The sequence below is a fragment of the Harpegnathos saltator genome, unplaced genomic scaffold (assembly GCF_003227715.2).
Source record: "Harpegnathos saltator strain DR-91 unplaced genomic scaffold, Hsal_v8.6 scaffold538, whole genome shotgun sequence".
Taxonomy (NCBI): domain Eukaryota; kingdom Metazoa; phylum Arthropoda; class Insecta; order Hymenoptera; family Formicidae; genus Harpegnathos; species Harpegnathos saltator.
The window spans coordinates 282,931-310,065 of record NW_020230358.1 but is presented as its reverse complement, the minus strand read 5'-3'; the positions used below and the strand labels follow the sequence as shown (position 1 = coordinate 310,065).

Sequence of the window (27,135 nt, the reverse complement as noted above, 5' to 3'; positions counted from 1 at the left end):
ATATTGATGGTTTTAAAAACTATCGTGTTTAACTCCGAGTCAATACCCATAATTAGCTTATTACTTTTTCAGCAGTAAGAAAACGAGATTATCGCAACGCATTTCTTTCATGAAGTAAAAAATTATGTCACGAATAAACACTGCGGGCATAAGGTAAAATATCTTGACGAGATGGATATTACTGAAGAGGATAAACATAATATAAAATTACACCATAAATATATAGATAAAATAATAATTTATTATAATTATTTCTAATGTTTGTTTTTCAATCTCTGAGGTAGTTTTTAAAGTCATGAATAAGTTATGTAATTAAAATGATAAAATTATTTTCTGTGTATAGATATAGAAAAATATGTAAGAGAGAAAGAGAGAGAATTATCCTATAAAACCCAGGAAAATAAGAACCATTAATATCTACATTGATCACAGCTGTATCAAAAACAGTCTACATATTCTAAATTTTGAGTGACGTAGACAACATTTGAATTACATATTCTCTTTTTCTTGTTCGTTAACGAGCGTATAATAAACGCCTTTTCGGTCAATTAGTTCCGAATGTGAGCCAATCTAAAAAAAAAATAAAATACATTTGTATATTATTTAATAGTGGTATCACATTAATTCGTTTTTTATAAAATCATACCTCCGCAATTACTCCGCGTTGTAATACGACGATTATATCAGCACCTTTAATGGTACTCAATCTATGAGCAATCACCAATACCGTTCTACCTTTTGTGACATTTTCGATAGCTTTTTGAACGACCCTCTCGCTCTCGTAATCCAATGCACTATACATAAGAAATGTAGGTGAGCAATAATAAGTAAAAAAGGAAATTCATTATTTATACCTTGTAGCTTCATCGAGAATTAAAACGGATGGCTGTTTTAGTAGAGCTCTGGCAATAGCAACTCGTTGCTTTTGTCCACCTGAAAGCTGCGCGCCTCTTTCGCCGACTTCGGTCGCATATCCATCCGGGAACTTGATTATAAAATCATGTGCATTCGCTTCTTTAGCTGCCTCAACAACCTGGATTGATTGAGGGATATAATAGAGAGATATAGTATGAAACACATTGCAAAAAGAAAAAAAATAAATAGCAGCAACATTGCTATCGATTCTTATATGCTCACTTCTTCATCTGTCGCGTCTTGCTTCCCGTATCTAATGTTTTCCATAATGCTGGTGGCGAATAGAGTAGGTTCTTGGTTTATAAAGCCTAAAACACTGCCTCTGAGGTAGCTCGAGTTGAGCGATTTGATATCTCGACCGTCGATAGTAATAGAACCCTCATCCACGTCATAAAATCTAAAATTCCATGCACAAGTTCCATGAGATCTGGAATAAACTTCATGCGGTGTTACGAAAGCTTATCGTACCTTTCTAATAATGCAGCTACAGTCGATTTACCATTACCGCTGGTACCGACAATAGCCACTGTTTTTCCAGCAGGAATATGTAAATTGAAGTCCTTCAAGATAATATGATCAGACCTGGTAGGATAGCTAAATTTCACGTTTTTGAAGACTATATCCCCTGCCATGGATTGATCTATGATTATATCACCTCCAGTCATCATTGGGGAAGGTGGTATGTCTAAATACTAGGAAAAGGTACGATAAGAATTTCGACGAATTTGAACTGAGTAAAGCTGCATGAGAAAGATTGACATGTTACTTGGAAAACTCGAGCACCCGCACTGATTCCTCTCATATAGGTTCCGAAAAGTACTGATAATTGGCCCAGAGATTTCTGTATAGTTTGTGTGGCCATTAAAAATGCCATGAGATCTCCTGGAGTCAAAAATCCTGTGGAGAGTAACTGACCGCCAAAATACAATGTAGAAAGTAAAATACCGTTGACCAATAAATTAGTTCCTGCTTGAAAGAAGCCTATGCCTAAGCCTAATTTTTCATACAGCTCGGAGGAACGCTCGACCTCTTTGCAAAACATTTTCACTTCTTCTTCTTCTGCAGCGAATGCTCTTACCTGATAAAAAAAAGTAGATGCAAGTATATATACCACAGGATTTTTGTAGTATGACTTATCAGTTGGCAAATTTTTTTATAGTACCGTTCGAATATTTTGTATAGCCTCATCGCAAACAGCAGTCGATTTTGCAACTTGATTCTGTGCCTCCATCGATAACTTTCGTAAACTTCGACCGAGCAGAGTACCAACCAAAATTATTGTTGGTAAATTGAACACCACAACAGTGGCCAATTCTGGTGATATTGCTATTACAGAGATGATACAACCAATAATTTGCGTGAAGCTTCTCAAGCCTTGAGAAATGCCGATTTTAAATGAGCTTTTAAAGTCTTGAATATCACTGGTCAATCGACTTACTATTTCACCAGAACGTGTTTTGTCAAAAAATGACACGTCCTGCATAATAATGGACTTGAATAGATCCTGACGTAAATTCACTGCAATTCTTTCACCAATGTGTGAAAGTGTATAAATATACACAAATGTAAAGAATGCCTGAAAAAGTAGATATTAACACAGATGTGTACAGATGTCAGAAGAATAGTAATGTATCTTTATTTTTATTAATATATATATATATATATATATACCTGTGCAATATACATGCGTGCCAAGATGAAAGCTGGTTGAGCAAGTTGTAAAATAACATTTTTTGTAGAGTCAGTCTTGTCCTGACAAATTTTTGTCAATACATTTATAATGCTACCAACAGATTGTGGAATCCGAATATTCAGCAGTGCAACTATTATTGCACTCTGTAATAATAATATAATAGTATAACAGTATATTTTTTATTGAGAAATCTTAAAATTTAGAGAATGACAAATACTTACTGATAGTGCTATCACTAAATACCAAATATGCGGGTATAAATACTTAAAAAATTTTTTCCATTCAAAAGTCAGCTCAGGATTTTCAGGCTTTGTATCACTTATTATGTTAGCTTCTCTACACATTACTATTTGATTACGAGACTTTAGAAGATAAGCAGTTGTTATTCCAAATCCACTAAAGCCAAATTTAAAAATATATGAAATAAGTTTTGAGTCATTTACACTTTTTTTAACATTTCGTTGAATGATTTTTGTAAACTCTTGTTTTGCTGCTTTCCATATATTTTGACTCTTCTCTTGTAGGACATACTTATGTAAAGGATATCTACAATATAAAATAAAAATTATATAGATGCATTATCATTTTTAGTAATAAATTTGCTTGTTATACTTAGTAATTACATCTGATATGTATGTTATATCATTGTGTATATATATATATATATATTATATCATTCATATTTTCTATTATATTTACGTTATTTTTTTATTTCTATTATATTTACGTTATTTCTTTAGATAATTAAATGATCGCGTTAGGCATGGCACGAAAATTTTTAAATTACCTTGAAATTGTGGAAAAATTGTGACACTTGAATAACACGACACGTAACATAGACATTTTTACAGTGAAATTTTTATTATAAAACTACTGAGTCACGTTAATTATATTTAATGTTTATCTTTATTATATTTCTTCTTTAATATATTTATATATCATAATAAAACGTCTCCTTTTAGTTAAAATAGCTAAAATGCAAAAATATTCCTTTTCAATATTCAAGAAGGTTAAGTAATAATACTAGTAATGTGAGAAGAAGAAACTACATCATATATACAACAACATTGCAGCCAATATCGTGCCAATTTTTGATAGTAGTTTTTAGTTCAGTATACATTCGACAGATGACACTTGATATACGTTCGGTCGGCTAACTTTAGATGAAACTGTTCATAGGTGGCACTCAATGTACATTATGTGGACCAACTTTGGCCGTTAACTTCAGAGTTATGATCTGCCTATACAAATGCATGTACGTGCGCTATGAAAATGATACGATTCGGCACAAAAAATATAGATATAGGTAAGAAATATGTAATACATCAATATTACATGAAAGTATATGAAGCGTGGAATGTACGGAAATATGAGAACATGAGAATAAATTATGTATGAAACTTTGTTTCCAGAATCCAAATGCCAACTACGTGTTCGATGGAAAGCCGATATCTCAAGAAAATGGCGGACGCGTCGAGTACATCAAACGTAAGAATTTCGCATGTTATAAGATAAAAAAGGTAATTTGATAATAATATTGCACTCAATCAATATATGTGTGATTACATATATTTCAAACAAAAGCGAAAAAAGACATTTTTATAATTTTCTGTATATTTCCGATATTTATATCGACAACCACATATGAAATACTCGAGAAAAATTTATTTATTCGTTAAAACATATTGATGTACTAACATTTAATTGGTACATCATCAAAATAAACGTTAATTGCATGCTCTTTCTATTACGATAAATGCTTGTATGAAAATCAATACTTGAAAACAGTCTTACTATTACGATTCTTATTATACGAACGAAGGTAAGAAATATGGTCAACATGTTGAACACTCTTATTTATTTGCATCGTTAGTCTACGAGATCGTACTTTATTCGTCGGCGTTCATGAGTCGCGACGTTTAACTTTGGAATTATTTACAACTTTTCACTGATAGTCGAGAGTTCGCCACGTGGCTCATCAGCAAATATCTTCAACGTCGAGAGAAAGTACGTACAAAAGTAGTAGAAGCGGACTTTGATCAGTAAGCTAATACATGCCGCGAGAGTACACGCGCGCGCGCGGATAAAAAAGCTCGAAAATTGCGCCCCGTTCTCTGCGAGTGGGTGAATGGCGGGGCCTTAAAAGACCTAATCGCCCCGGCAAACTCTTTGAGCGGCGAGTTAATGACGTGTATTTATGTATTCGCCGCGTTTAATTGCCTGTGCGGCTATTAGCCGCTACTCCGCGGCTTCCCGGCTTGAATACTACTACATCATGCGGTAAGGGATAAGTACTCGTTCGTACTTCTTACTGTGCATAACATGTGGTGGTGTAAAATTTGCCCAATCTACAGGGAGGACAAAGATATGTTCCCAGCTTCGTACGGAGAGAAATATTCTGTGAAAACCGCTTTAGATAATATAATAAATAATTCATGATAAAAAGTAATGTATAATGTGTATATCCATGACGAAATTCAATCGATGATTTTGCTGAAAAATTATTGAATTCAGACAGAAAGGAAATTTCAGAAAGTTATATAAGTTTACGTAAGAAAAATAGCTGGTTCTCTCTTACGAAGAACTCGCGATATACTTTATTTATGATAATTATAGCGTATTCTTAGAAAAATCTCTCAGAAGTGTTTCGAGAAAGGCTTGTCGAGAAACACTGTTGATTCCAACAGGATCGAATTTTATAAGTATAACTTGTCGTCTACCCTGTTTATTTGCGGGCTGCGCAAAACTCCATTAGTTCCTTCCTTTTTTTGCGATTTATCCGCGAGTAGTGGGCGAGTAGTGGGTAAATTGTTAGAGCACATGGTTTTGAAGAATGCTCTTTACGAATGCTGGAAGAATATCTTGCAAACGAGTTTGCGTCATCTGCGGTACTCGACGGACTCTGAGAACGGCGGGAACCTCACACATTAAACCCTTCCTCTCAGATCTACAAAAGCCATCGAGTCGAGGCCGCCCTTTTAACCCAGATTTGCGGCACTCTCGCGATCGCTCGTCTTATAGTCATTTTATATGTTCTTATCTCTACGATGATGTTTTCTAAATCAGACGCGATCGTCAAAATATCGCAAAAGTATATAACGCGTACAAAGAGAGAGAAAAATTTATATTGTGTGATCAAAAATGAGTAAAATTATCGTCTAAACATCACGAGAATGAAACACGTCAAAATTTTTACTTTCGGAAGGTTAAATTTGCCAATTGACTGGCGCTTTATGCACCGAATGTGAACAAAAAACGCGCGCATTTTTTTCACGCAAAAATATTTGCTCGTGTATGTATACGAAACGCGTCGAAGTCGAAAGGCGCTCCACAAAGAGAGCCGTGATAACGCGACAGGGCGACATTTTTCGGAGGAAGTTGTTCCAGTCGTCGCGAAATCCGCTACGAACGGGAAAACGAACGGGGAGTAGGAGGACGGGGAGGAGGAGCAGGGGAGGAGGGGGAGGGGGAGTATAAGGGCGAAAGCAAGAGAGAGGGAAAGAGGGTGCAAGCGGCGTAAATGGAGAAAGAGAGAATTCAAGTATAAGCGCTATAACTGCGACAGTTTGCCGCGCCGTGACGGCCGAAGAATGGACCAAATGAAGCCTTCTAAATTTCAACACCCTCTTCGCGTCGCGAGTCTCCCCGTCTTGCCGCCGCAACCCCCGTTGCTCGCCCCCTTCCCAACACTCTCCAGCCTCCCTCCTGGTCCCTTTCAACCCCTCTGGAGTCTCGGGTACGTAAGCCTCGTCCGTGAAACACGCGGTGTGCAGGTGCCGGCGACGGGGTGGCGATGACGCAAAGTCAGCGCGGGCCAATGGACTCGCTCTGGAACAGTCGGAGCGGTGTACGACTGCCGGCTCGCGATTGGGCGTGGCTCCAGGGGCACCCTCGACTCTGCCGCCGCCGCCGCCGCCGCCGCCGCTGCCGCCGACGGGGGTGGGAGAATCCCCAAAGTGTGCCCCGGGGTGTAATATCATACCGCTAGGTGGATAAATAGACGTAGCGCGAGGCTACGGTCGGTGCGCGTTGTGGGCTGGGACGGGGAAAAGAGAGAGAGGGAGAGGAAGAGAGAGAGAGAGAGAGAGAGGGAGAGAGAGGGAGAGAGGGAGAGAGGGAGAGAGAGAGAGGGAGAGAGGGAGAGAGAGTGAGCAAGGGGAGGATGGTCGGAGGAAAGGGGGTAAACGTAAGTAGGGGTAGGACGACGACGGAGGTACGGGGATGTGCGAAATGCGAACAGAGGACGCGGAGGACGCGGAGGAGAAGATGGGAGAGGAGGTAGGATGGGGAGGTCGCGGATGGTTGCTCGAGGCCAGCCGGGAGGAGGAATGGGGACCCGGGTCTGGTTAGAAAATGGTCGCGATAGGCGCGAGGGGCACGGGGGTTGCATGAGGAATCGGGTGGCTGTGCACCACGACGACGGCGGACTAGAACAAATAATGGTTGTAGTCAGCCTCAGCTTCCGAGAGGTATTTTCCAGTCGCGCGAATCGTGCTACCGCTCGGGCACGCTTTCGGCAGGAGGGAGGGTGAGGGTGTAGACCCCCTTGGAAAACAGGCTTCTCGTGACTTTCCATGACGTCGCGAGGACGACTGACTCACGATGAGAACGGAAAGACATCGGGAAAGACATCGTCGTGTCTGAAGAGCGCGAAGCGACCCGTTCGCTTCAGCAAACGTCTTTCTGTACTTTTTCTCTCTTCGTTTTTTTTTTCTATCGCGATATTTGATATCTCGTATTGTTTCTTGCGCGAAAGTTTCGGAAAATTTCAGTTCACGAAAGGGACGAAATCGCGGTAAAATTCGTCCCCTTCCTTGTTCCTTTTTTCTCGAAAATGTAACTTTGATCTCGCCATCTATCTCACATTTTCTGCACACATCATATTTTAAATATATAGAATATATTTTCGACAGTTTCGCGTTATACTTTGGATTCGCGGACGCAAATAGCGACACAAGAATCCGCTATCATGCGGGAAACGATATCGGTGGGTATAGCGCCGGGAAAACGAGCTATCATCGAGAAAAGCTGGCGCGCCTGAAGCGAGCTACCATCGTCTCGCATGCGATTTTGTAGAATGCTGAGCGCAGTGTGTAGCGGAACAGGATGTTGTCAGCTGAAATTAAATTTTCCTCCTAGAGCGGCGGGTCGCTCGGCAACCTGATATTGTGGGCGTTAAGCTGCGTACACATCTACAACGCGTGCTGATGACGCTGTCGCGAAATGTTCGGCGACGTTCATACTGTCACGATTTCGGTAACGGCCGCGTCAAATTAATCAATTAATCATTTATTCAACCTCCAATTGTTAATATGTCCGTGTCATTTGCAGAACATAAAAGAGAACGAGCATTGCTTTCATTCATAATCATTTTCGAAATATTATGATCTTGCAGAATATTCTCGCGCGCTGAAACATTTATCGAGCTTTTCTCGAAATTCGATCGTCCTTGAAACTTGCAATTTCTCACAATCGCGAAATATAAAAAGACATTGCTGCGATGTGTCACTGTGTGAATTTCTTCAATCGCTGTCATCATGAGAACCTGACTCTACGAAAAACAGGGTCGATTTAGGGTACAGGCTGGTTTGACAGTCTCTCGGAACTTTACACTCACCGTGTTAGGCATGCAATGTTAAAATAGAAGCATCGTAATGAGACAAAATCAATGTAATGTCTTATGCATTATTTTATTAAATAATGCTATAGACAATGTAGAGACACACGATATCACGAATTTCTATATTCTACATCTTTGCTATTCTATATTTTGCAGCTTTATATGATTCCAAAAATATTCAATTCTGCTTCATGTTTGTATCTTATATAATTTTCGCACACTTCCCTCGAACTTATTTAGAAACACTCGAGCCATATTATTCGTCGATATCTCGAAGAAAGAGGGGGGAGAGAAAGAGAAAGAGAAAGAGAAAGAGAGGTCTTACGATCCTTTACTATTTCTCTCGAAACTTTATTAATTTTAGAGATCTTACCTCGTTAAATTTTTCTTGAGAAACCTCGTTACCTCCGCAAATATTCTTCTCACACTTACCGTGGACTCGCGAAAATAACATGTCCGCTAGGCACCGAGACGTTTCGCTCCGGTCCTGACGAAAAAAAAGTCGCGACAATGGCGGGACACTCAGTTTTCTTGGACTTTCCCCGCTTGGTTACTCCTGGGGTAGCGGATAAATGGCTACCTCGTTTCCCGTGCACCCTTGAAGTTGATTGTATCAGGGGGCGGGAGGGAAAGAACTGTTGAAAGAGCGGACAAAGGAGCGGGCAAAGAACGCAGGAAGCGGGGAACGAAGCAGATGACATCGCCTTCCGCGACGCGACGACTATTCAACTTGTTTGCCGTGCTGCGAGAGTTATTATGAATTGCACTAAATTGATATTTCCCATTGAGCGTGCCGTTGAAATCCGATTCGACGTAATAATAACGGGGAATTATCGAATGTGTTAACTGCCGAGAAAACATTCTTCTCGTAACGTCGTAATATGCAAGCAAATATGCGTCTTCGAGGGGACAGGTGGATTCATTTATTTATATTCATTTATTTAAACACCGCTCTCTCGCGCGGAGAAATCAAGCGACAAATGTGCTCGATGCGTCTCCGAGGTCTGTTTAATTTCGCGCACGATAATACATTTCTACGCGCCGCGACTCGTGCTAATTTTTCGATTTGGACGCAACCAAGTGAAATTTTCTGTCTTCGAATTATTCGCTGCCGTGTTATTAAATGTACAAATCTCGCATTACCTCCGCCATCCGAATTATTTCTCCTCTCTCGTGCTCGGCAAGGACAAAAGACGAACGGTCTATATTTACAATGCAAGCAGAATCGTGATGCACTATATAGCGAGCTGCAAACTTTTGCAAACTTTCCTCGTGTTATTGCGTTTACGTCCACGTCGCATCGAGAGATCTCAACTCACCGAAATTACAGCAATTGCAATCTCCGCTCCGAGAGTCCCGTTTATTCGCGCGCTGTTTACGCAACACCGTGATATTCTTCAATTCGCCGAAGCCAATCCTCGCATACAGGGAGTATCCTCCCTGTGTCTCATATTCAGCATAAAACAGAATGTTTGATTTTGCGAAGTTTCATAGTAGAACAAATAAAATTCAGCTGGCGGATTTTAGAGATAAGCGCGGACAGAAGTAATCCAGGCAATTCGTCACGACGTCGCGTCGAGTAAACAGATTCGCCTCCTCGTATTCACAAAGATCCTCGGATATCTATGAATTATTCGATATCCTCTCGGATATTTGCGAATTATTCGCAGCGACGGCGGCAGCATTGTGATCGCTCGCGGTCTCTCATAATCTCCCGTCGTCCTTCTGATACCTGGGGATCACTTTGAAATAAATGATTCCCGGCGTTCTCTATGCGACCAACGTCGACACCATTAACGACCCTCTCGCCCACCGAATACTATACGGCCGGCCGCGGGGTTGATCGCTATAAATTACGACCGGCATCGGATCGTAAAACTGTGGGGCGCGACGATCGATTTGTTTGCGGGATCGTCGTGCATCACACAGTCGAGGGATCGGTGCGATTCAGTAGCCGCTTTCATCGGGATCGCAATTATTGCCTCGCGCAGAACGGTTATTAGAAGTAAATAGTCCCGGTACGGGACTAATAGAAGCGCTTAAGCGGCGGTTTGCTGGCTTCTATTGAGCCGCGATGACTCCAACGTCGAGCCGTTTTCGAAACTCACGGAACAATATTGCTGAATATGTTATTCGCCGACTGACGGGAAAGAAAGAGAAGGGGAGAGAGAGAGAGAGAGAGAGAGAGAGAGAGAGAGAGAGAGAGAGAGAGAGGCAGGAATAGAAGTCGGAGAAGAATGACATGTACTTAAGGTTTGTATCTATAAGGATTTATAGAAAAACTTTATTTTTATTACTTAGATTTATATGTTTAGAAACGGATTAACAATGGGTTGATATTTTTCCGTTTGCCTCGCTGTAACAGTTGTGGCTTACACGCCACACACAAATGACTACCTCATGCATGAAATCCATTTTATTCGCTCAAACCGTGCGTGCCGTTTGTCACAACGGAAACTTGAGTAATTTATGATCGACGTAATTATTGGCACTTTATGATTGGCGTTTTCTGATTCATTTATGATTGACATGATTATTGGCACTTTATGATTCATTCATGCGATCGACATAATTACCGACACTTTATTATGATTGGCACTATGCAAAAACTCACGTCCCACGTTGAAACACTGCTAACGACGGTCGCGTCAATGAAACACGCAATAAAGATCAGCGGTAACGCGAAGCTGCCGCGCCGCCGTGATTCGATCAAAGGGAAATTTATTTCCACCGGGCCGCCGCGCTCGCGAGAGGGTTGCGCGAAAGTGCGTGTGACGGAATACATTATGAAAAGTAATAAAACGACGCTCCGGCGTGTTGCAGCACGTGACAGGTCGCGTACGCGTACGCGCGGGGAAGGGGCCCTCCCCGCGAGCGAACGATAATCTGTCGCGGTAAACGCATCTGTTGTCGCGAGCAGGTGCGGCGCTTCAATTCGCGCTGAAAGTGGATTAAGTGCCGGCCGCGTTTTTGTTGGGTCACGTGCGCCAGTCAAAATAAATCTGTTCTTGTAATCGGATTTACCGGCCCGGCCCGATAAACTGCCGGTCCGGTTATGAACTTTAAACAGCCGGCCGCGGCGCGTCACGCACAGTCCCGCCGCATCATTTCGTTCGCAGGCGAAACCGCGCGCGCGTACGCTCCTCCGCTGGACATTCGGCGACACGTTCGCGGCATTCCGCGTTTCTCTCTCTCTCTCTCTCGTATCTCGGTAGAAACACGGACGGTTGAATTGGAAAATTATCATACTCGGCGGCGTGTACACGCCATCGATTGACGCGGTTCCACGTCGGAGCACGTCCGGGCCGTCGGCGATCCTCTCGGCATTGTCGCGCTCGCGGGAATTAATTTCTTTCCTCCATGTCCGGTAAATCGTCGACGTCTCGTTCTGCAGTCTCGCTCGGAGCGTGCTTCTCAAAGCGCTGGTCGCGATATATTTCAACATTGCGAATTACAATTTCACGACCGCCAAGCGGCAGGTGAGGGAGCGGAACTTTATAAAAATGTTATGAAGAGTCTAATTGGCCGACGTTTAATTATCCCCGCGTCCCCCCGCTGTGTCTGCGAGCCGAAGACGATGCCGAGGAGATGGCCGACTAATTGCGAAGTTTTCTGCTTCGATTTTCCGGCAGGCTGCACGCTGCGCCGCCGCGCCATTTCCCGGCCGGTTGTCCGAATTAAACGCGAATGCAGTTTTAAACTGGGGAAGAGCGCCCCAGGGAACACCAAGTATTTTATACGGGATTAAACGCGATACAAGCGTACGGTAAAAAGCGGCCAAAGAAATCAATAACCTCGCGCGTTATAGTCGCGTCCCGCCGCGCGCTATTTTACTCTCGACGGCTCGACGGCGCGCTCTCTTCTCGCGCGATATCGCATAATCGCGGGAAATTTATCCACTCGTTTTCTCTCGCTTCGCTTTCGCTCGTACAATTTTCGAACACCTCCCCGTCGCCTTGCGATTATTTTCCGATTCTCTCACGTGTACCGTCGCGTCGCGAGCTGCTGAAATATCATCACGGTCGCTGCGCTCTGTTTGCAAATGCTCGCAGTCCGTTTATAATAACGCGGAGCTGGTCGAATGGCTCGCGAGACTCGCATGGCTGCGATTGGCATCCGTTCGATCCGCAAGGATGTCGGTTCGCATTGACCGGAAACGCGAGTGCATGTGGAGCATGCCGATCGTGCTCGATAGGATCGCTCGATATAAGCATTCAAAGTACGTTCAACGTAGCGCCGGATTTCGGACGCCAGTCTGACGGAAGTAAGCCCGGATGTCGAAATCTGCTTAATCAGCAGCAGTACGTTTCACGACGGCCACTCGTCATATCGTCGATGAACGTGCTATCGCGATTTCCGAGCATTCGCGAATCGCCAATCGCCGCAAACCCTTTGAACCCAACCTGTGACACCGCGCATAAACAGCTTTATTTTGCGGTCGCGCGCGTATCGTGCTTTGCCGACGATTTTGACGAGAACGATGAGGACAACTAGTATCGCCGAGACGCGTTGGCTTTATGGATAAATTCATGCGCGCGCTCTGCAAGCGCTTATCGAGATGTCCTGGAGTATTCCGCAAGCGTTTGCGGCGATAACTTTGCTGGACCTTCATCCCCTCGAAAAATTTCACCCGGGCTCGTGATTTTTTAATGTTATATTTTTATTATCGCACCTCGCTTTGTAAAAATATATATTTTTTTGGCATAGCTGACTTTGAAAATTATTCCTATAAAATCTATGTGAAATCAGTTTTATAAGGATTTAACATAGATTAAATTAGTGTTTGATGTATCTGATCTGTTTTTCCGAAAATTTCCCCGTGGTATATTGAAATGTGCGATCGATAATCATCGAACAATGGTAGCCGAAAAATCCGATAAGAGACGAAACGGGGCGTTTTCCTCGATGCAAACGGATTGTGTGCAATTTGACAAAAAAAAAAAAGGGCCGCCTGCATGAATCTCGTGCGCATAATATCCGAAATGGTACATATATGTGTAATTTAATGATATATATTTTTTAATTTAGCGCAGACGTGTGCAAACGCGACGCGGCTTTTGTGCGTTCTGCGCGTATTTGCAGTGTATATTTGTTAATTTAATGCAAACAATTTATCGCAGAGTTAAGCAATAATTTTTCACAATTTTAGCGCGAATAATCGTGCGTCTACTGTCGACGTACGCGGACAAATTTTAATCATCCGAAAGCTGTGATTGAATTTCACGTCGAATTTAATTCGGACGGCTATATCGCGACAAATTCTTTTCAGCGAAGAATAATAAATAAAGCAAAATGCAGCCGGGCATTTTCAATTAATATCAGTCGCGATAATAATAAGCGCGCAGGGGAGAATAAAAATAGGCATAATAACGAGGGAATCGCCGTTTTACGAAAAGCGAAATTAATTCACTGCTGTATTTGTACGCTGAAGGAGACATATCACAAATAACAATCACATATCTTTATATTCAATTCGTTTACTCGCACTTTACGCAACACAAGACCCACCGTTGCCTCTGTCTCTATCAAAGGTAGGGAGATTACTTACGTTCTAAGACATTTCCCTAGTCACGATTTTCAATTAGATTTATGCATCTAATCGAAAACCAGCACATCGATCCGCGAGATTTCTCCGCGAAATGCCGATCATCGGCTGCCGCTGATGCATCACCTCCGATAGTCGCGCACGACAGCGGGGGCACCGCGGGAAGATCATTCTCCGGCTTTGATTCGGGGCGGAAAATATTACGCTTAAGGCCGCTCGAATTAGCGTGTGAGGGGCGGCAATTCCGGGGGGGCGCGTGGGGCAATAGAATAATCATGCGAGACGTTAACCTGTTAGGCATTAGTGGCGCATGATAGGCGCGCTGCGGGTGGCTTCGGGATGCGTAGCGTCAGGATGAAACGAGAGTAGCTGCGGGGGTGCGGATGAAATAGATTGAGAGAAGAGACAGTGAGGGACGGAGAGAGAGAGAGAGAGAGAGAAAGCGCGGTTCTCGCTTACTCCCTCACACATGCACACGCACTCACATTCTCTCTCTCTCTCTCTCTCTCTCTCTCTCTCTCTCTCTCTCTCTCTCTCTCTCCCTCTCGTACGTCAGGGCTACGGGAGTAAAACAATTACGGCTCCGCGTCGACGTACACTCGACCGAGCACCCCTCGCGCATCGTGTTCAGCAGCCCCGCGTTGTAGGGGCGTTCTTCGGCCTTTGGCGACGCGCACGAATCACCGCTGCTCGACGCGTATTCGCGCCGAAGCCTCGTCGAAAATCTCGGCGTGCGCCGTTCCGCTCGAATTACAGGTATCGAGATCTATATAAAGGACTTTTCAGACAACAATTTTAAAGGGCGGGAGGAGAAGAATTCTACCTATTTTTCCTCGCGTCATGTGTGTTATAGAAGAATGCTCCGAGAAAAGACTCAAAGAGCCCGTGAGCGCGTCCGTACCTCGGAAAAAATATAATAATTCTGTAAACTCTGCGAATCTTTGTTGAGGGAGAGAAGGAAAAAGAGAGAGAGAGAGAGAGAGAGAGAGAGAGAGAGAGAGAGGAAAAGAAGGAGAAAGATCATCGTAATTAATAGTAATATAATTCTTCGCAACTCCCGCTGCGCTTCTGGCGGTTTCTTGGTGCAGAGGGTGAAACGTCCCACTCTTTTTGCCTCCCGTTGTTAAAATCCCGCGACGTTTCGCCGGACTAACTAAGAGAAGAGACGCGCGCTCGCGACGTCGAAGAATTAAGCTCGCGGCCCGCGGGCTGTGTAATTCGTCCGAATTATTACGGGGACCGAGAAGTTTAAATCGTCGTCCCCGTTGGGCTCGCGTCTCTTGCTCTCTCTCCCTATCGTCGTCTGATCCCCCACGGCTCGTTCGCCGACAAATTTAAATCTCGCTAAGCTCGGCCATTAGTACGAAGTGCAAACAGCAAACAGTGCATTAAACTATGCGTCCGTATGCACGCGCGTGTCCTTAAACGCGAAGCCAAGTGTCTGTTCCCACGGGGATTCGCGAGCGACCTTATACGCACTGCGTATGTGTGTGTGTGTGTATGTGTGTGCGTGCGTGCGTCGTGCGTACGTACGTGGGTCCGTTCATTCGTTTCGGCTGTTCTGCCTGTTTACGCGCGCTCATCCGGACAAGCGGGGTTGTTCGTCCGAGTGTATGATATATCGGGTAGCCCGCACCTCCTGGCGGTTATTCTGCCAATGAAATTAAATTTGTAAATACGCGGTGGCGCGTATAGATTGCGATCTTCGATATTCGAAATTCGCTCGTCCTCGCATCTTCGCAAATGTTACGTGACTTTCAGCCGAGTATTTCCGATCTGTCGATCAATATTCGCGGATGAGTGGAAATTAACACTCGCAAAAAAGATGAAGATATTTAATATAAATTATTCGGTATAATTCCAAGCTATTTTCTTTTTTTTGGAATTGCGATAATAAACAATAAGTAAGGGGTCAAAAAAAGATATCGAATAATATAGTCATAAATATTATCTGGACATTCAAAAAGTGTAATACATATATAATAAAGTTAATCTTGGCTCTATCTTCGGCTATCTGAGTGTTAATGAAACTCAAACTTCAAATCATCAAATGAAAAATCATCGTCCGTCTTCGATTACGGTTCACCAAATTTTCTTTCCCTATTTAGTCCTCACGAACATGATGTCTGCTACAAATTTCTCAATAACGAAAAAGTGATAGAACTGAATATCGAACCACCTACGTTCTATCTTAACTGCGTGCGTATATCGACGCATTTGATGTATTCATACACTTTTATTCTATCTGCGTGGAAACCACTTCGATATTGGCACAAAAGCGGCCAAAAGTTTTGAGACACATATCTGAACTTTCCCAAGGAAGCTATACATTATAAATATCGTACTCCCTTTCCCAGCACACGTTTCCCATTCCGTCTTGCGGACCGACGAATCTTTTCCAATTGCCTCGAAAAATTATGTGAAATTCTTTTCGCGAAGAGAACTCATACTAATTTTTATATGTCTGTCTCTGCGACAGACATTTTTATATCTGCTTCCGACGTACTTCTAAATGCCATCAATAACACTCTGCAATCTTTAAGACATGTCGGTATAAATTGTGGATAATTCTCTTTACGAGATATATCTCAACATTTTGATTCAAAGAAATCGACTTCTTAAACTGTCCGGAGAATTCATCATCCTAAAATAATATCGTAAAACATTTCATAGTTGAAGAATTTGTTTTTTTCTTCCGTAAACCATATTAAATTGATATTATTTAGGGAAAGGGGATTGAGATGAGAGGAGTCTAGAAATCAATTTTTTTGGCGAGAAAACATTAGATCATCTACGTGTGTGTGTGTGTGTGCTGCAATATCATAATTAAAGTTAATAATAATACGGGAGAGGTTAAACGGAGGTTCTCGCTCGAATGAAATTTCTCGGCTCTTTGTCGTCGGCAACGACGAGGCGGCGAAGAAGCCGGGAAGAAATCAATGCCGAAGGATAACACGCGTCCTTGCTCAGGGACGAGCAGTCTCCGGGACTGCTCTCGAGACCTCGGCCATGCGAAAACTTTGTCCAAGAATCTAATATCATCCTTGGCTCGCACACACATTCTCAGGATGCCATAGCACGCCAGGACACGGCAGCAGCTGGTACACGATGTCCTCCTTATGTAGGAGAGCGCGACAGGATTTCACCCCTTAATCATCTCAAGGTCCTTGTAATTTCACGTCGGGCAAATGTTTATAATACTCCTGAATACAACGAAACGAATATTTCCGTGATAATCGTGATACAAACATTGTCGCACGCGCATCTAATCGTTATCAAAGAATTTTGGCAGTTTTTGAGGTGCGATTATACTCGTACTAAACAATGCGAAAGATTCGTTGAAGAATCGCGTGATTTTCATCCCTCTTCGCGTGTCGCGTGGAGCGTCAATTTCGCGTATCTCCGTCCCGGCACTTTCGGGGCTAGTTTACCCGAAGATGCCGGGTATACTCGCCGCGACTCCAAGCTGTAGAAAACCGAAGAACCATCAACCCTCCAATTTTCCTTCTCTCTGCTGAGATTCTCGCGACGTAGCCGCGCGGAAGTTTCCTGTGCGCGAAAGCGCAGGGACCTAATACGATCTGTACGCGCATACACACGCAGGACATAGAAACCGTCCGTACACACATTTCAAGGATACATCAAGCTCACGAGGTGAGTCCTGCATTTTTCGCGTAGACGGGTAATACGGAGAATCGCGTAGAAGAGACGAGGATCTGCGGACGGGAGGGGTTAGTCAGAGGACAACGTGGGCAGGACGACAGGGAGAGAAGAAGGAAGAAGAAGAGGTGGAGAATGAGGAGGAGGAGAGAGACAGACAGAGAGAGAGAGAGAGAGAGAGAGAGAGAGAGAGAGAGAGAGAGAGGCTTGCAGGAACGGCGGGGAAGGGCGGGTTGCTATCTTAGCCACCACAAAGCAGTGATAACATTTTCCCTCCCGGACAGAAGCCTAGCCACCCTTCTCGTCGCTCCCAGGTCGATATCCGGATAACGCCGGTTGCCCCGGGCAACCGGAAGGCCACGCCCGCGCCTCTGAAACATGGCCGCCGCCGTAGCGCTTCCGGTTGCACGACAGGATGAGATCGGAGGGCGAGAGCGGCGGGTGAACCGAGTGCTTACCCGATTCCTCTCGTTCTTCGTGCAGAGATGAGAGGAGCAGCACAGGCGGGAGTAGGACCAGAGAAAGTTGATGGAGGAAGAGAGCAGAAGAGGGAGACGCGGAAGGATAAAACGCGAGAGGCTCGAATTATCATAATATTGGTCATTGCCTGCTGCCTCTCTCTCTCTCTCTCTCTCTCTCTCTCTCTCTCTCTCTCTCTCTCTCTCTCTCTCTTTCTCTTCTCTGGCCGGGAAGCGAAGTAGCTGATTACCAGACCTCTCTCTTGTATGTACAACGTCCGCGTCCCGACGACTTATTACCACTCCACACCACACCACCACCTGCGTGGCGTATGTGTGAGTGTCGCGTGTCCATCGTGTTAATACTCTCCTCGCCCCGCAACCACCCCGAAACAGCGAGGAAGACCTGCCGTCGTGACTCTCCGGTGCACGTAATTGCTAAGTTTCCGCAAAATCGAGCGTGGATGATCCGGTGCGCTTCTTTCGAGCTTCGTCGTCCCTCTAACCCCTGCGATGACGAGGTCTCAACGACGTAGTTGAGATGTCGAGCGCCTCCGCATCGTTTAGTAATGGTCGCACTTACTTCGTCCTTGTCGTGCGTCCCTTGCATATCCGATAACACCTTTCTTATCTTTAGTCTAGCGAATAACGTGTTGCCATTATGTTTGTTTGCACTTGAGGCTTAGCTCTTCTGCAATTAATTAGAACAAGCCTGACGAAAGCCGACTTCGGCTGTCGACGTAACGCGACAGAGACTATTTCACGTCGTGTCATCGCAGAGTCTTCTGTTTAATTGAGCATTTACATATTGTCTCGCTTAAACGAGATAGATCTCCTGATAGAGCTGAATGGATTCGCGTCGTTACAGTCGAGAACAGTTTGAAATCTTCATACGAGATCACCCACGACAGGGTGCGAACGAGAGCACGAGCCGAGCACCCTGCCCCCTCTTCTTCCACCCTCGGCTGATTTCGCACGCGGGCGACGTAGTCGGCGATTATCGAAAATATTTTCGCGTTTCACGGATATACGCTCGATACGGCGAATCAGAGGGCTCCCCCCATCGCATAATGAAGCTCGTTCCCATCGCTTCTAATTGTCAACCACCGGCACATTATTTACCCCCTATGCGAGTAGTTATGAAAAGAGAGAAGAAGCAGGGGGGCGGTGGGAGGAGGGAGGGCGCGAGAGACTCGCCCGCCTCCTCCCTCGGCCTTTGGCACGGGCGCGCTTGTATCCGCGGTGACAATGCAAACCGAAACAAACACTTAGCGGCACGTGAGCGGCACGTGGCCGCCAGGATATATTACATTCCGAATGCACACACACTTGACGGACGATTAAAGGGGTGTTGCACGCGCGAAGAACCACGATCGTGACGACGATACACGGCCGCCCCGCCGACGTTCCCCGCCGACTACTACTTACTTAGCTGTGCTCGTTACAAGGACGAGTGCGTATCACCACCCGGACGGTTTGCCGAGTCCGCCGGCGTGGTTCCTTCATGGTTACATCGCTGTAATTTACGTACTTCCTCGATTGAATGATCTCTCCCAGTGAGATGTATCCACGTTGTTACCGAGAACAATTTGAAATCTTCACGCAAGGTCGACGACGACGACACGGCGCGAACAATAATACAAGTTGGGTCTCTTGTCCCGTCTCCCCCGCCCACGATTGGATCTCGCCATCCCTGAGGATGAAGAGCGAGCTGCGATCCTGCGATGCGGCCGTAGAATTCGCGATGTGGAATTCTCTCGGCCGATTCTGCGCTTCATTATCTCACGATCTCACGTCTGGATTATGCGGCAACGGCAACGAATATACGCGAGATAACGTTGTTATGCGACCGTACGTCGTCGTCGCAAACGATCGTCGGCGCTCGCTCGAGACGGCTCGCTGTTTGACGATGTGCGAAGTCAAGTGATTGGCAAGCGTTTGTCTACGATTTAGTGTTGACCTACCTTCGAATTTCCTCTCTCCTCGACCCTGGGCGTCTTATCGCGCGTGTGTGATTAATTTATTGGCCGCGATACTTGCAGCGTTTATCCGCGTGCAACGCGTTTGAGATAATGCAATAATAGTTGCCTTTGCAAACTGCAGTATCGTTATTCGGAGCACGCGTGCGCGCCGCCGTAAATCTTGGCGACACCAACGACTTCGTCGCAAGTTCTGCAGTGAAATCGCGCGCGCGCGCGCGCGTATCAGTTTTCTCTCTTTATCGAAATATAATATGACCAACACGGCACGTGTCTTACGAGCAGTTTACAATGAATTTGGTCGACCGTCGGACGAGGGGCAAGAAAAGAGATGATTATAGCTACTCTGCAAAAGTTCTCTATTTAGCGGCGAATTAGCGTGTGTGCCAATCTTATCAGACAATCTGTGATAAATCTAATGTTGATCTAAGACTCTCGCGCGAAGGAAAATCCTCATCCTCCATCGATGATTCTCGCTGTTGATCAATTACATAAGCGTTCTTTGCTGCGATTCGACGATTCGAGCGATAAACATGTGAAGTTGATCACGTTAACAGCGTGAAAGAAGATAACGTGTGCAGGTCTTAACTGAGCTGCGTTTACTGAGCGCGAGGCATTCGCCTTCAGCGACACGTAGAGTTATATTTCGCCAGCCTCGGTTCATCGTCTACTCGTATGCAAGACGGTGCAATAATAGTTGCTTTAGCAAACCGAAAATAGACGACCGCGTTGTCATCGCGCCCGTAGATCGTCGTAAATTTCCTGTCCCGTGTCTTTCTCCCGGCCAGAGATAAAAACAAAGAGCCGCATATAAATAGATAGCGATGATAGACGGAAGGAAGGAAGGTAGGTGGATAGGGAGCAGTAGGAAGGGGCGGCTGCAGAGGGTGACGGAGGGAAACACAGAGAGAGAGAGAGATTAGAAGAAGCGTGTTTTAACGCGATGCTCGAATTGCCGCTCGAGATGCGGCAGCCCGTTATCTTCGTCACGATCGAGGAATGTAATATCGTCACCCCAAGCGACAAGAGTTGCCTTCGTATCGCCGTTTAGAATACCGTCAAGGGGGGGCACGGGACGGGGATTAAACTGCAATGAAAATCCACTCATTCTCCTCCGGCCTGCCACCGCCGTCACTACCGCCGCCGCCGCCGCCGCCGCCGCTACCCTCTTCTCTACTCTCTTCTCTTCTCTTCTCTTCTCTTCTCTTCTCTCTTCCCTTCTCTTCTGTTCTGCACTTCGCCATTGCTATTGTCGAGAAGCGGGTAAACAAGATATTGCTTTGTACCGCGCTCTCTTCGTCACTCCGTTTCCGCTTCGTTTTTACCGTGTTGGCTTCTCCTAAGTCTCTCCTTTACCGTCTTATTTCGCACCCCGCGTCTTTCCTTGCCCGAGTGTTAATTGCTCGTCGGATGATCGACGGATCGCGTCCGGTACGCGTTTTCACGACGGAGATTATTTCTCCTCCTCGCGATAATCGTTGCGAATTGTTATCAGGATTGCTTCGCTCGGTTTGTTCTACATCGATGATGAGAGAGAGAGAGAGAGAGAGAGAGAGAGAGAGAGAGAGAGAGAGAGAGAGAGAGAGAGAGAGAGAGAGAGAGAGTGAGAACGACGCCGGGAGATACTGGGAAGAATAGTCTCGTGCGCGCATATACTTAACGATACTTTATTGTTTCTTTTCATTACATGTTATAAATCTATCATCTTGACACATACAATACTTACTAAAGTCTACAGACGATTTTTAACGATAGGTTGTGTGTTGTATGTGTGTGTGTGTGTATCATCGCAGTAGTCTATAACTAAACATATATTCATCTTGGCTTCTCGCTGCTTTACTCTTAGCGGAGGAACAGAGTGGAGTGACGCGGCATCTTTTTCTCGTAACGATTAAAAATATTTAGGGATTAGTAAAATATACCGTGTGTACGTGTGTGTGCGTGCGTGTGTTTATATCGCCATGTTAAAATTCGCTAAATAGTCGCGCGTTACGAGAACTCCGCATTTCGAGTACATTGACCATCGCGATGTAGAAATAGGCGTGTTTATCCATATTGAAATAATCCGGATTCGACGGGTTTCAATTTCGCCGTTAAATGTAAATTACATCATGCATTAATTTCAACTTTGAAACGTGTTGCATAAGCCCGCCTAATTGATTTACGCATCGTTAATTAAATTTCACACAATGCCGCCTCGCGTCGTGCAAGCGTCAAGTTAGTGTACCAATCGATCTTGCGCTCTTTAGTGGTCTCACTCCTCTTTTTCTTTTTCTTTTTTTTGTGCAAATTGCCCAACCTCGACAAATTTAAATTTTATCGATGAAACTCTTTCTCTCTCTCTCTCTCTCTCTCTCTCCCCCCTCGCCCTCTCTTTGCTTCCTCCTACACACAAATTCCATCAGTTTTTGCCGCAAAATCCAACTTTATCTTTCAACAGAGACTTAATTTCCCAAACTTTTAAAACCGAGACTTCTTCCTTTTTCCCTTTAATTAATCGACATTTTCTTCTGGTCATACTTTAGGTTATATTTTTCGTAAAATGCTCCATTACCATTTGCGATAAAACTAGAGCTGCCTCATTTGTTTGTCCAGTGTAAGTTGCAAAAAAGTTGCACGATGTAGACGATATATAGACTCGCGGTATGAGATATCACCCAATACATTTACCCCCTTTATCGCGCACGGTGCAGAATGCGACAGGTCGAAAGCATTTTCGTTCGAAATTATCGCGCGAGACGGAGAATGCATGTTAAACTGTAAAATGCGATATAGTTATTCACAATAACATACGGATCGCGCTACTTCGATGTATGTACACCAAACGTCTACTTGACCGCTCACGGCTAAATGGGAGTTGAGGAGAGCGTGTGGGGCGGCCTTACGTTAAATCCGCCAAAGAAAAGTGCTCCCCGCTATATAACAGAGTGCTGCGCATATATTTGTTCGGGACGCGTATTTACAATGCCGATATTAATCGACCGTGCGGTGGAAACGGCCGACTATTCGTCTAACCGAACGAATCCGAGCAACGAAAGTGAAACGGCGGAATCGGAGGGAGCGCGGCCAACTCATTCGCACGACGAACTTTGCTTGCAAAAGAATCGCCCGGCGAGTGGAAGTACATTATTGTTTAATTTCTCCGGTTATCCGTAGAAATCAGAAAGTAATTTTACGCATGCGAGGTGATGCTACGTGAACATCGTTAACGTTACGTTAAAATCACGAAGATGAACCGGCAATTGATCGTGAATTAATTTATAATTAAGCAACTGTCAAATATCGCGAATAGGCTACCGATTTCCTCGCGAGTGTCGTTACCTCCAAAAGAATGCATTTGTCGAGTAACTATGTCGATGAATTGGACTTGCTGTAGCGAAAGTTCAAGTTACAAAAAAGAAATCGGTCAATAATTTACTTCCACCGGTCGTTTTAAGAAGCGCCGCGACATACGAAATAAAACGCTACACACGCTATTGCACTACGCCTTTTTACAATGATGCGCCGATATATATATATATATATATTATATATATATATATATAATGCGGGATGCGTTATTATCCTCGATATACATCTCATTAAATCGATTCATACGTCCCTCTATAATTTCTGCGGTTCATCCTTAACGGTTATTCGGTAGGAAACGATCACCTAGCATGTTGCGCCAGGTCTGACTCGATTATGCAAAGAACGATTTGTGTTTCGCCTTACCGAGTGGAAACTGGGACTTTAGGTAACACAGATAATGCCACGAACTTCGATTTTTCGCGTACGTTCTTCTTATCATTTGCAATCGCTGAACATTTCACCGTGAAAACGCAGAATGCAGAGCGAGCATCTCACCGGAGCTTCCCGAAGATCTATGTTGAACTTTCATTTAAGAGGTCGTGCGTCGAACGTAACAAATCCATTGCGAATAATGATGGACAAATGTCTGTTCAAATGATGGACGTTTGTGATACAAGTGTCCTCGATGCTTTCGAATAAACATCATTGTAATTGCTCGATAATACATCCGTAACCAAATACATTTTATATGACAAGGTTTGAATGACAAAGATTCTACATATTACTTCAACAGCTTCTTTTGAAATGAAATATTGCAGATTTTGATGAATTATTGTCTACGGAAAGAAGAAAATGTCTAGAATTTGTCGAGTCCACTCATTTGCAATATGAAAATGTCAAATTCATTTGGACAGCATTTATCAGAAGATATCTGATAAACTGACGCATTCAGTTACTATCGCTTTCGGTGTGAGTCAATGACCGCGGTGCAATTGGCCGAAACTTTGTCGGAGATCGTAAAGCATCTCTTCGAAGTACTCCGTGCCAAGCGTCCGATCAGCGACGCACGATTCACCAACGTGAGACTCGAGACAGTCACTATTCGATAACGCGATAGTTCAGTGTTCACGTCGCAATGCGATCACTCTTTTTCTCGGATAGGGAACTCCCCGGAAGTCTTTGCGGCGGATCTGCCTGAAAGAGCTGAAGTTTCTGGCTCCCAAAGCGCGACGACGTTTTGCTCAGCAACAGTACTAAACTTCCTCTTCGAACACGGACACATTTGACGTATCCTCGGTTAGTTACGCTCTCGAAACTCGAACTCCAGAAATGACGAGAGCGCGTTCTGATCGCCCCGTAGGATCCTACAAAACGATCAGTTCTTCGTCGCTTTCGAAAGTCACCACCCACCGTTGGTTGCCTCTCTGCCTCGACAATCAGCAGAGAACGTCACCAAAGACGTCTCCTAGACGAGCGGCGAGAACGCAGACGCTTGGCTTCTGATCTCCCTGTGCTCCGACGGGCTGAGGTCCAGTAATGCGCCGCAGTTTTGATCACTGGCCGCTTGCTTGCCGATGAGCGCGTCTATGCTGAAGTTCCGCTTCTTGTCGACGCTTGTGTGACTAGCCGGTATCGTCGTGATCCTCGCGGGGGTCGGGTCGATTTGTCTGATCGGGGGCGCCGTAATGGGCACCGGTTTGTAAAGCGGCGGCGGAGGCTCCAGGAAGCCGCCGAGCTTCAGTGCCTCCAGGGTAGACGGTGAGAAGTCCAACAGTGGTAGACCAGGCGGCGGCGACAGGTAAGCGGCGCCGGGGTAAGCCAACGCACCTGGATGACCTCCGCCGCCTGGACAGGGTCCCCGATCGCCGCAGATGGCGAAGGTCGCCATGATCGCTCGGTCCCGCAGGACGTAATGCGGTGGCGGCCTTTTGTACCTCTTCCTACGTCTCAGGAAGCTACCGTTGTCGAACATGTCTTCCGCGAGGGGGTCCAAGGTCCAGTAGTTGCCCTTGCCGGGATTGCCGGGTTCGCGGGGGATCTTGATGAAGCAGTCATTAAGCGACAGATTGTGCCTGATGGAGTTCTGCCAAGCGGGGAACTTGTCGTGGTAATAGGGGAAGCGCGACATGATGAACTCGCAGATGCCGCTTAGCGTGAGCTTCTTCTGCGGCGACTGCAGGATCGCCATCGTGATCAGCGCGATGTACGAGTACGGCGGCTTTATCAAGGACGACGACATCTTGTCCGAGCCGTATCCGGACGACGGTTGACTCGAACCGCTGGATTTCTGCTGACTCGACATCATCGAGTACGTCTTCTTGGAGCGTGCGCTACCGCTACTGCCCCCCCGACTTCTCGCCGTCGTCGGCGTCGACGTTGGCGTCGGTACCGGGGAACTCGGTATCACCGGGCTCGACGACGACTGCGACGGCGACAGATCGTTCTTGTCGAGACTCACCGGGTCCACGATCATGCTGCTGCTGTCGGAGTCCCGGTCGCTGTCCGCGCAGCCGTCGCACGACAGGTTCGACATCATCATCGCACGTGGCTCCATCGTGATCGCCTCATGAGCGTAAGGGCCCGCTTCCGAGATGCTGTCTATTTCGCCGACGGTCTTGCGACCGATAGTTCGAGGCCGCCGCTCGCTGTCATCCTTCGTCAAATGTCGTCTCGAACGTGAACGTTCTCTGTCTCTTTCTCTTTCTCTTTCTCTTTCTTCTCTCTTCGTCTTCTCTTTCTGCTTTACGCTTGCTTTTCCGGCGGAAATCTGTTACTCTTTTTCTAACAGCAGCGTATCGTTTCCACAGATTCCATAGATTTCAACGAAAGATATTCGGTATCACGAATTTTGAATTGATTATAGCGAATGCCGAGTGGTCCCGCGAAGGTTATCACTCGCGAAACAATGTTTGCCGGCGGAACATTTTGAACGATCGTATAAATCTTTGCTCAACATAGTCCGCGAAAATAATCTTCTGACTAAAATATAACGAGACTCTATTCACCTAACGTGTCCGTGAGATTCCTTCGATATAAATTACTGTTTCCGCGACGAGCGCGTCCTGTCTCAGAAGTTTCAGCGAATGCTGCAGCTGAAAGCTTCGATCTTTCCTTACTTCTCGAGTAAGAACCGCTGTGACGAACGGTGAAGTGAATTCTCCTACGAACCGCACATCTGCCGTCGGTGAGACACGCGAGTAACTTCTGCCCCGGTGTGCTCCAGCGCAGCGACTGTCATACGCCTGCTCTATCCGCTTGACACGCGTGCTATCTTACGCTAATAGTTTGTTTCCACAACGATAACGGGATTTTTTTCTCGTACTCCCCTGCTTCTTCGTCTTGCAGCAACTTGCGCTCTCAAATTGCGTCGCACGCGTCAGTCCGGCGCACCGTCAAGGATACTTCTCGCGATTCGCCTGCGAGAACACTTTCCATCGCGCACGTTCTTCCAAGCGAAACCCAATGGGTTTTCCTTGCCAAGTGGATCTCGCTCTATCACGAGATATCAGCTGATTTCCTCCCTTCCAGGAACAGACACTCGAAATTTTAATCCGAACAATGTTAACCTTCAAAATTTGCCTTGCTATCTTCGTCGAGCCCCGTCGACTAACTCGCTGCGAGGAAACCTCGCGATCACACGACGCGGTCGTCCGGTCCTCTTCCTCGTCGGAGAGAACGAATCGTTGACGCTTCTCGATTCCAGTGAAATTGTCTTTCAGAACTTGGCTGCGCTGCTTTACTTCAGAATCTCGAGTCACATCAGTAACCTCGTCCTCGTGAGGCTCCACCGACAGGCTTTCTCGCTCTTGAACTTGGCGAACGGGGAACGCGGCGTCGCGTTTTGAGGTTAAGACGGTCAGCACGGGGACATCGCGAGGCCGCGGACGACGACGACGGCGAAGGGTGCGCGATCGCGAGCGTAGGATCGTCTACGGGGTGAGATCGAGGCTCGAATTGATTCGAAGCGGCCGCTC

The 27,135-nt window shown here is 45.5% G+C and overlaps 2 protein-coding genes across 2 annotated transcripts; both read right to left on the bottom strand.

Annotated features, from left to right (window-relative positions):
- Positions 1-232: 232 nt before the first annotated feature.
- On the bottom strand, positions 233-3,554 carry LOC105189851 (ATP-binding cassette sub-family B member 8, mitochondrial). The gene is made up of 10 exons (XM_011152209.3): positions 3,396-3,554; positions 2,830-3,154; positions 2,587-2,751; positions 2,078-2,491; positions 1,682-1,993; positions 1,384-1,607; positions 1,138-1,312; positions 855-1,033; positions 647-794; positions 233-570 (listed from the first exon to the last, which is right to left on the bottom strand). Exons 1-10 carry the CDS (start codon positions 3,449-3,451, stop codon positions 490-492), a joined length of 2,079 nt encoding a protein of 692 aa, XP_011150511.2. The 5' UTR covers positions 3,452-3,554; the 3' UTR covers positions 233-489.
- Positions 3,555-21,548: 17,994 nt separating this feature from the next.
- LOC105189858 (forkhead box protein D3) lies at positions 21,549-27,135 on the bottom strand. The gene has a single exon (XM_025303241.1). It carries the CDS (start codon positions 25,713-25,715, stop codon positions 24,627-24,629), a length of 1,089 nt encoding a protein of 362 aa, XP_025159026.1. The 5' UTR covers positions 25,716-27,135; the 3' UTR covers positions 21,549-24,626.

What these genes read in the sequence shown, in the direction of transcription:
- LOC105189851 (XM_011152209.3), bottom strand. Translation starts at nt 3,451, where the DNA reads ATGTCTATGTTACGTGTCGTGTTATTCAAGTGTCACAATTTTTCCACA. An exon ending in CACGCATGTATATTGCACAG is followed by an intron (nt 2,492 to 2,586) that starts GTATATATATAT and finishes CTACTTTTTCAG; the next exon opens with GCATTCTTTACATTTGTGTA. An exon ending in AACGCGGAGTAATTGCGGAG is followed by an intron (nt 571 to 646) that starts GTATGATTTTAT and finishes TTTTTTTTTTAG; the next exon opens with ATTGGCTCACATTCGGAACT.
- LOC105189858 (XM_025303241.1), bottom strand. Translation starts at nt 25,715, where the DNA reads ATGGAGCCACGTGCGATGATGATGTCGAACCTGTCGTGCGACGGCTGC.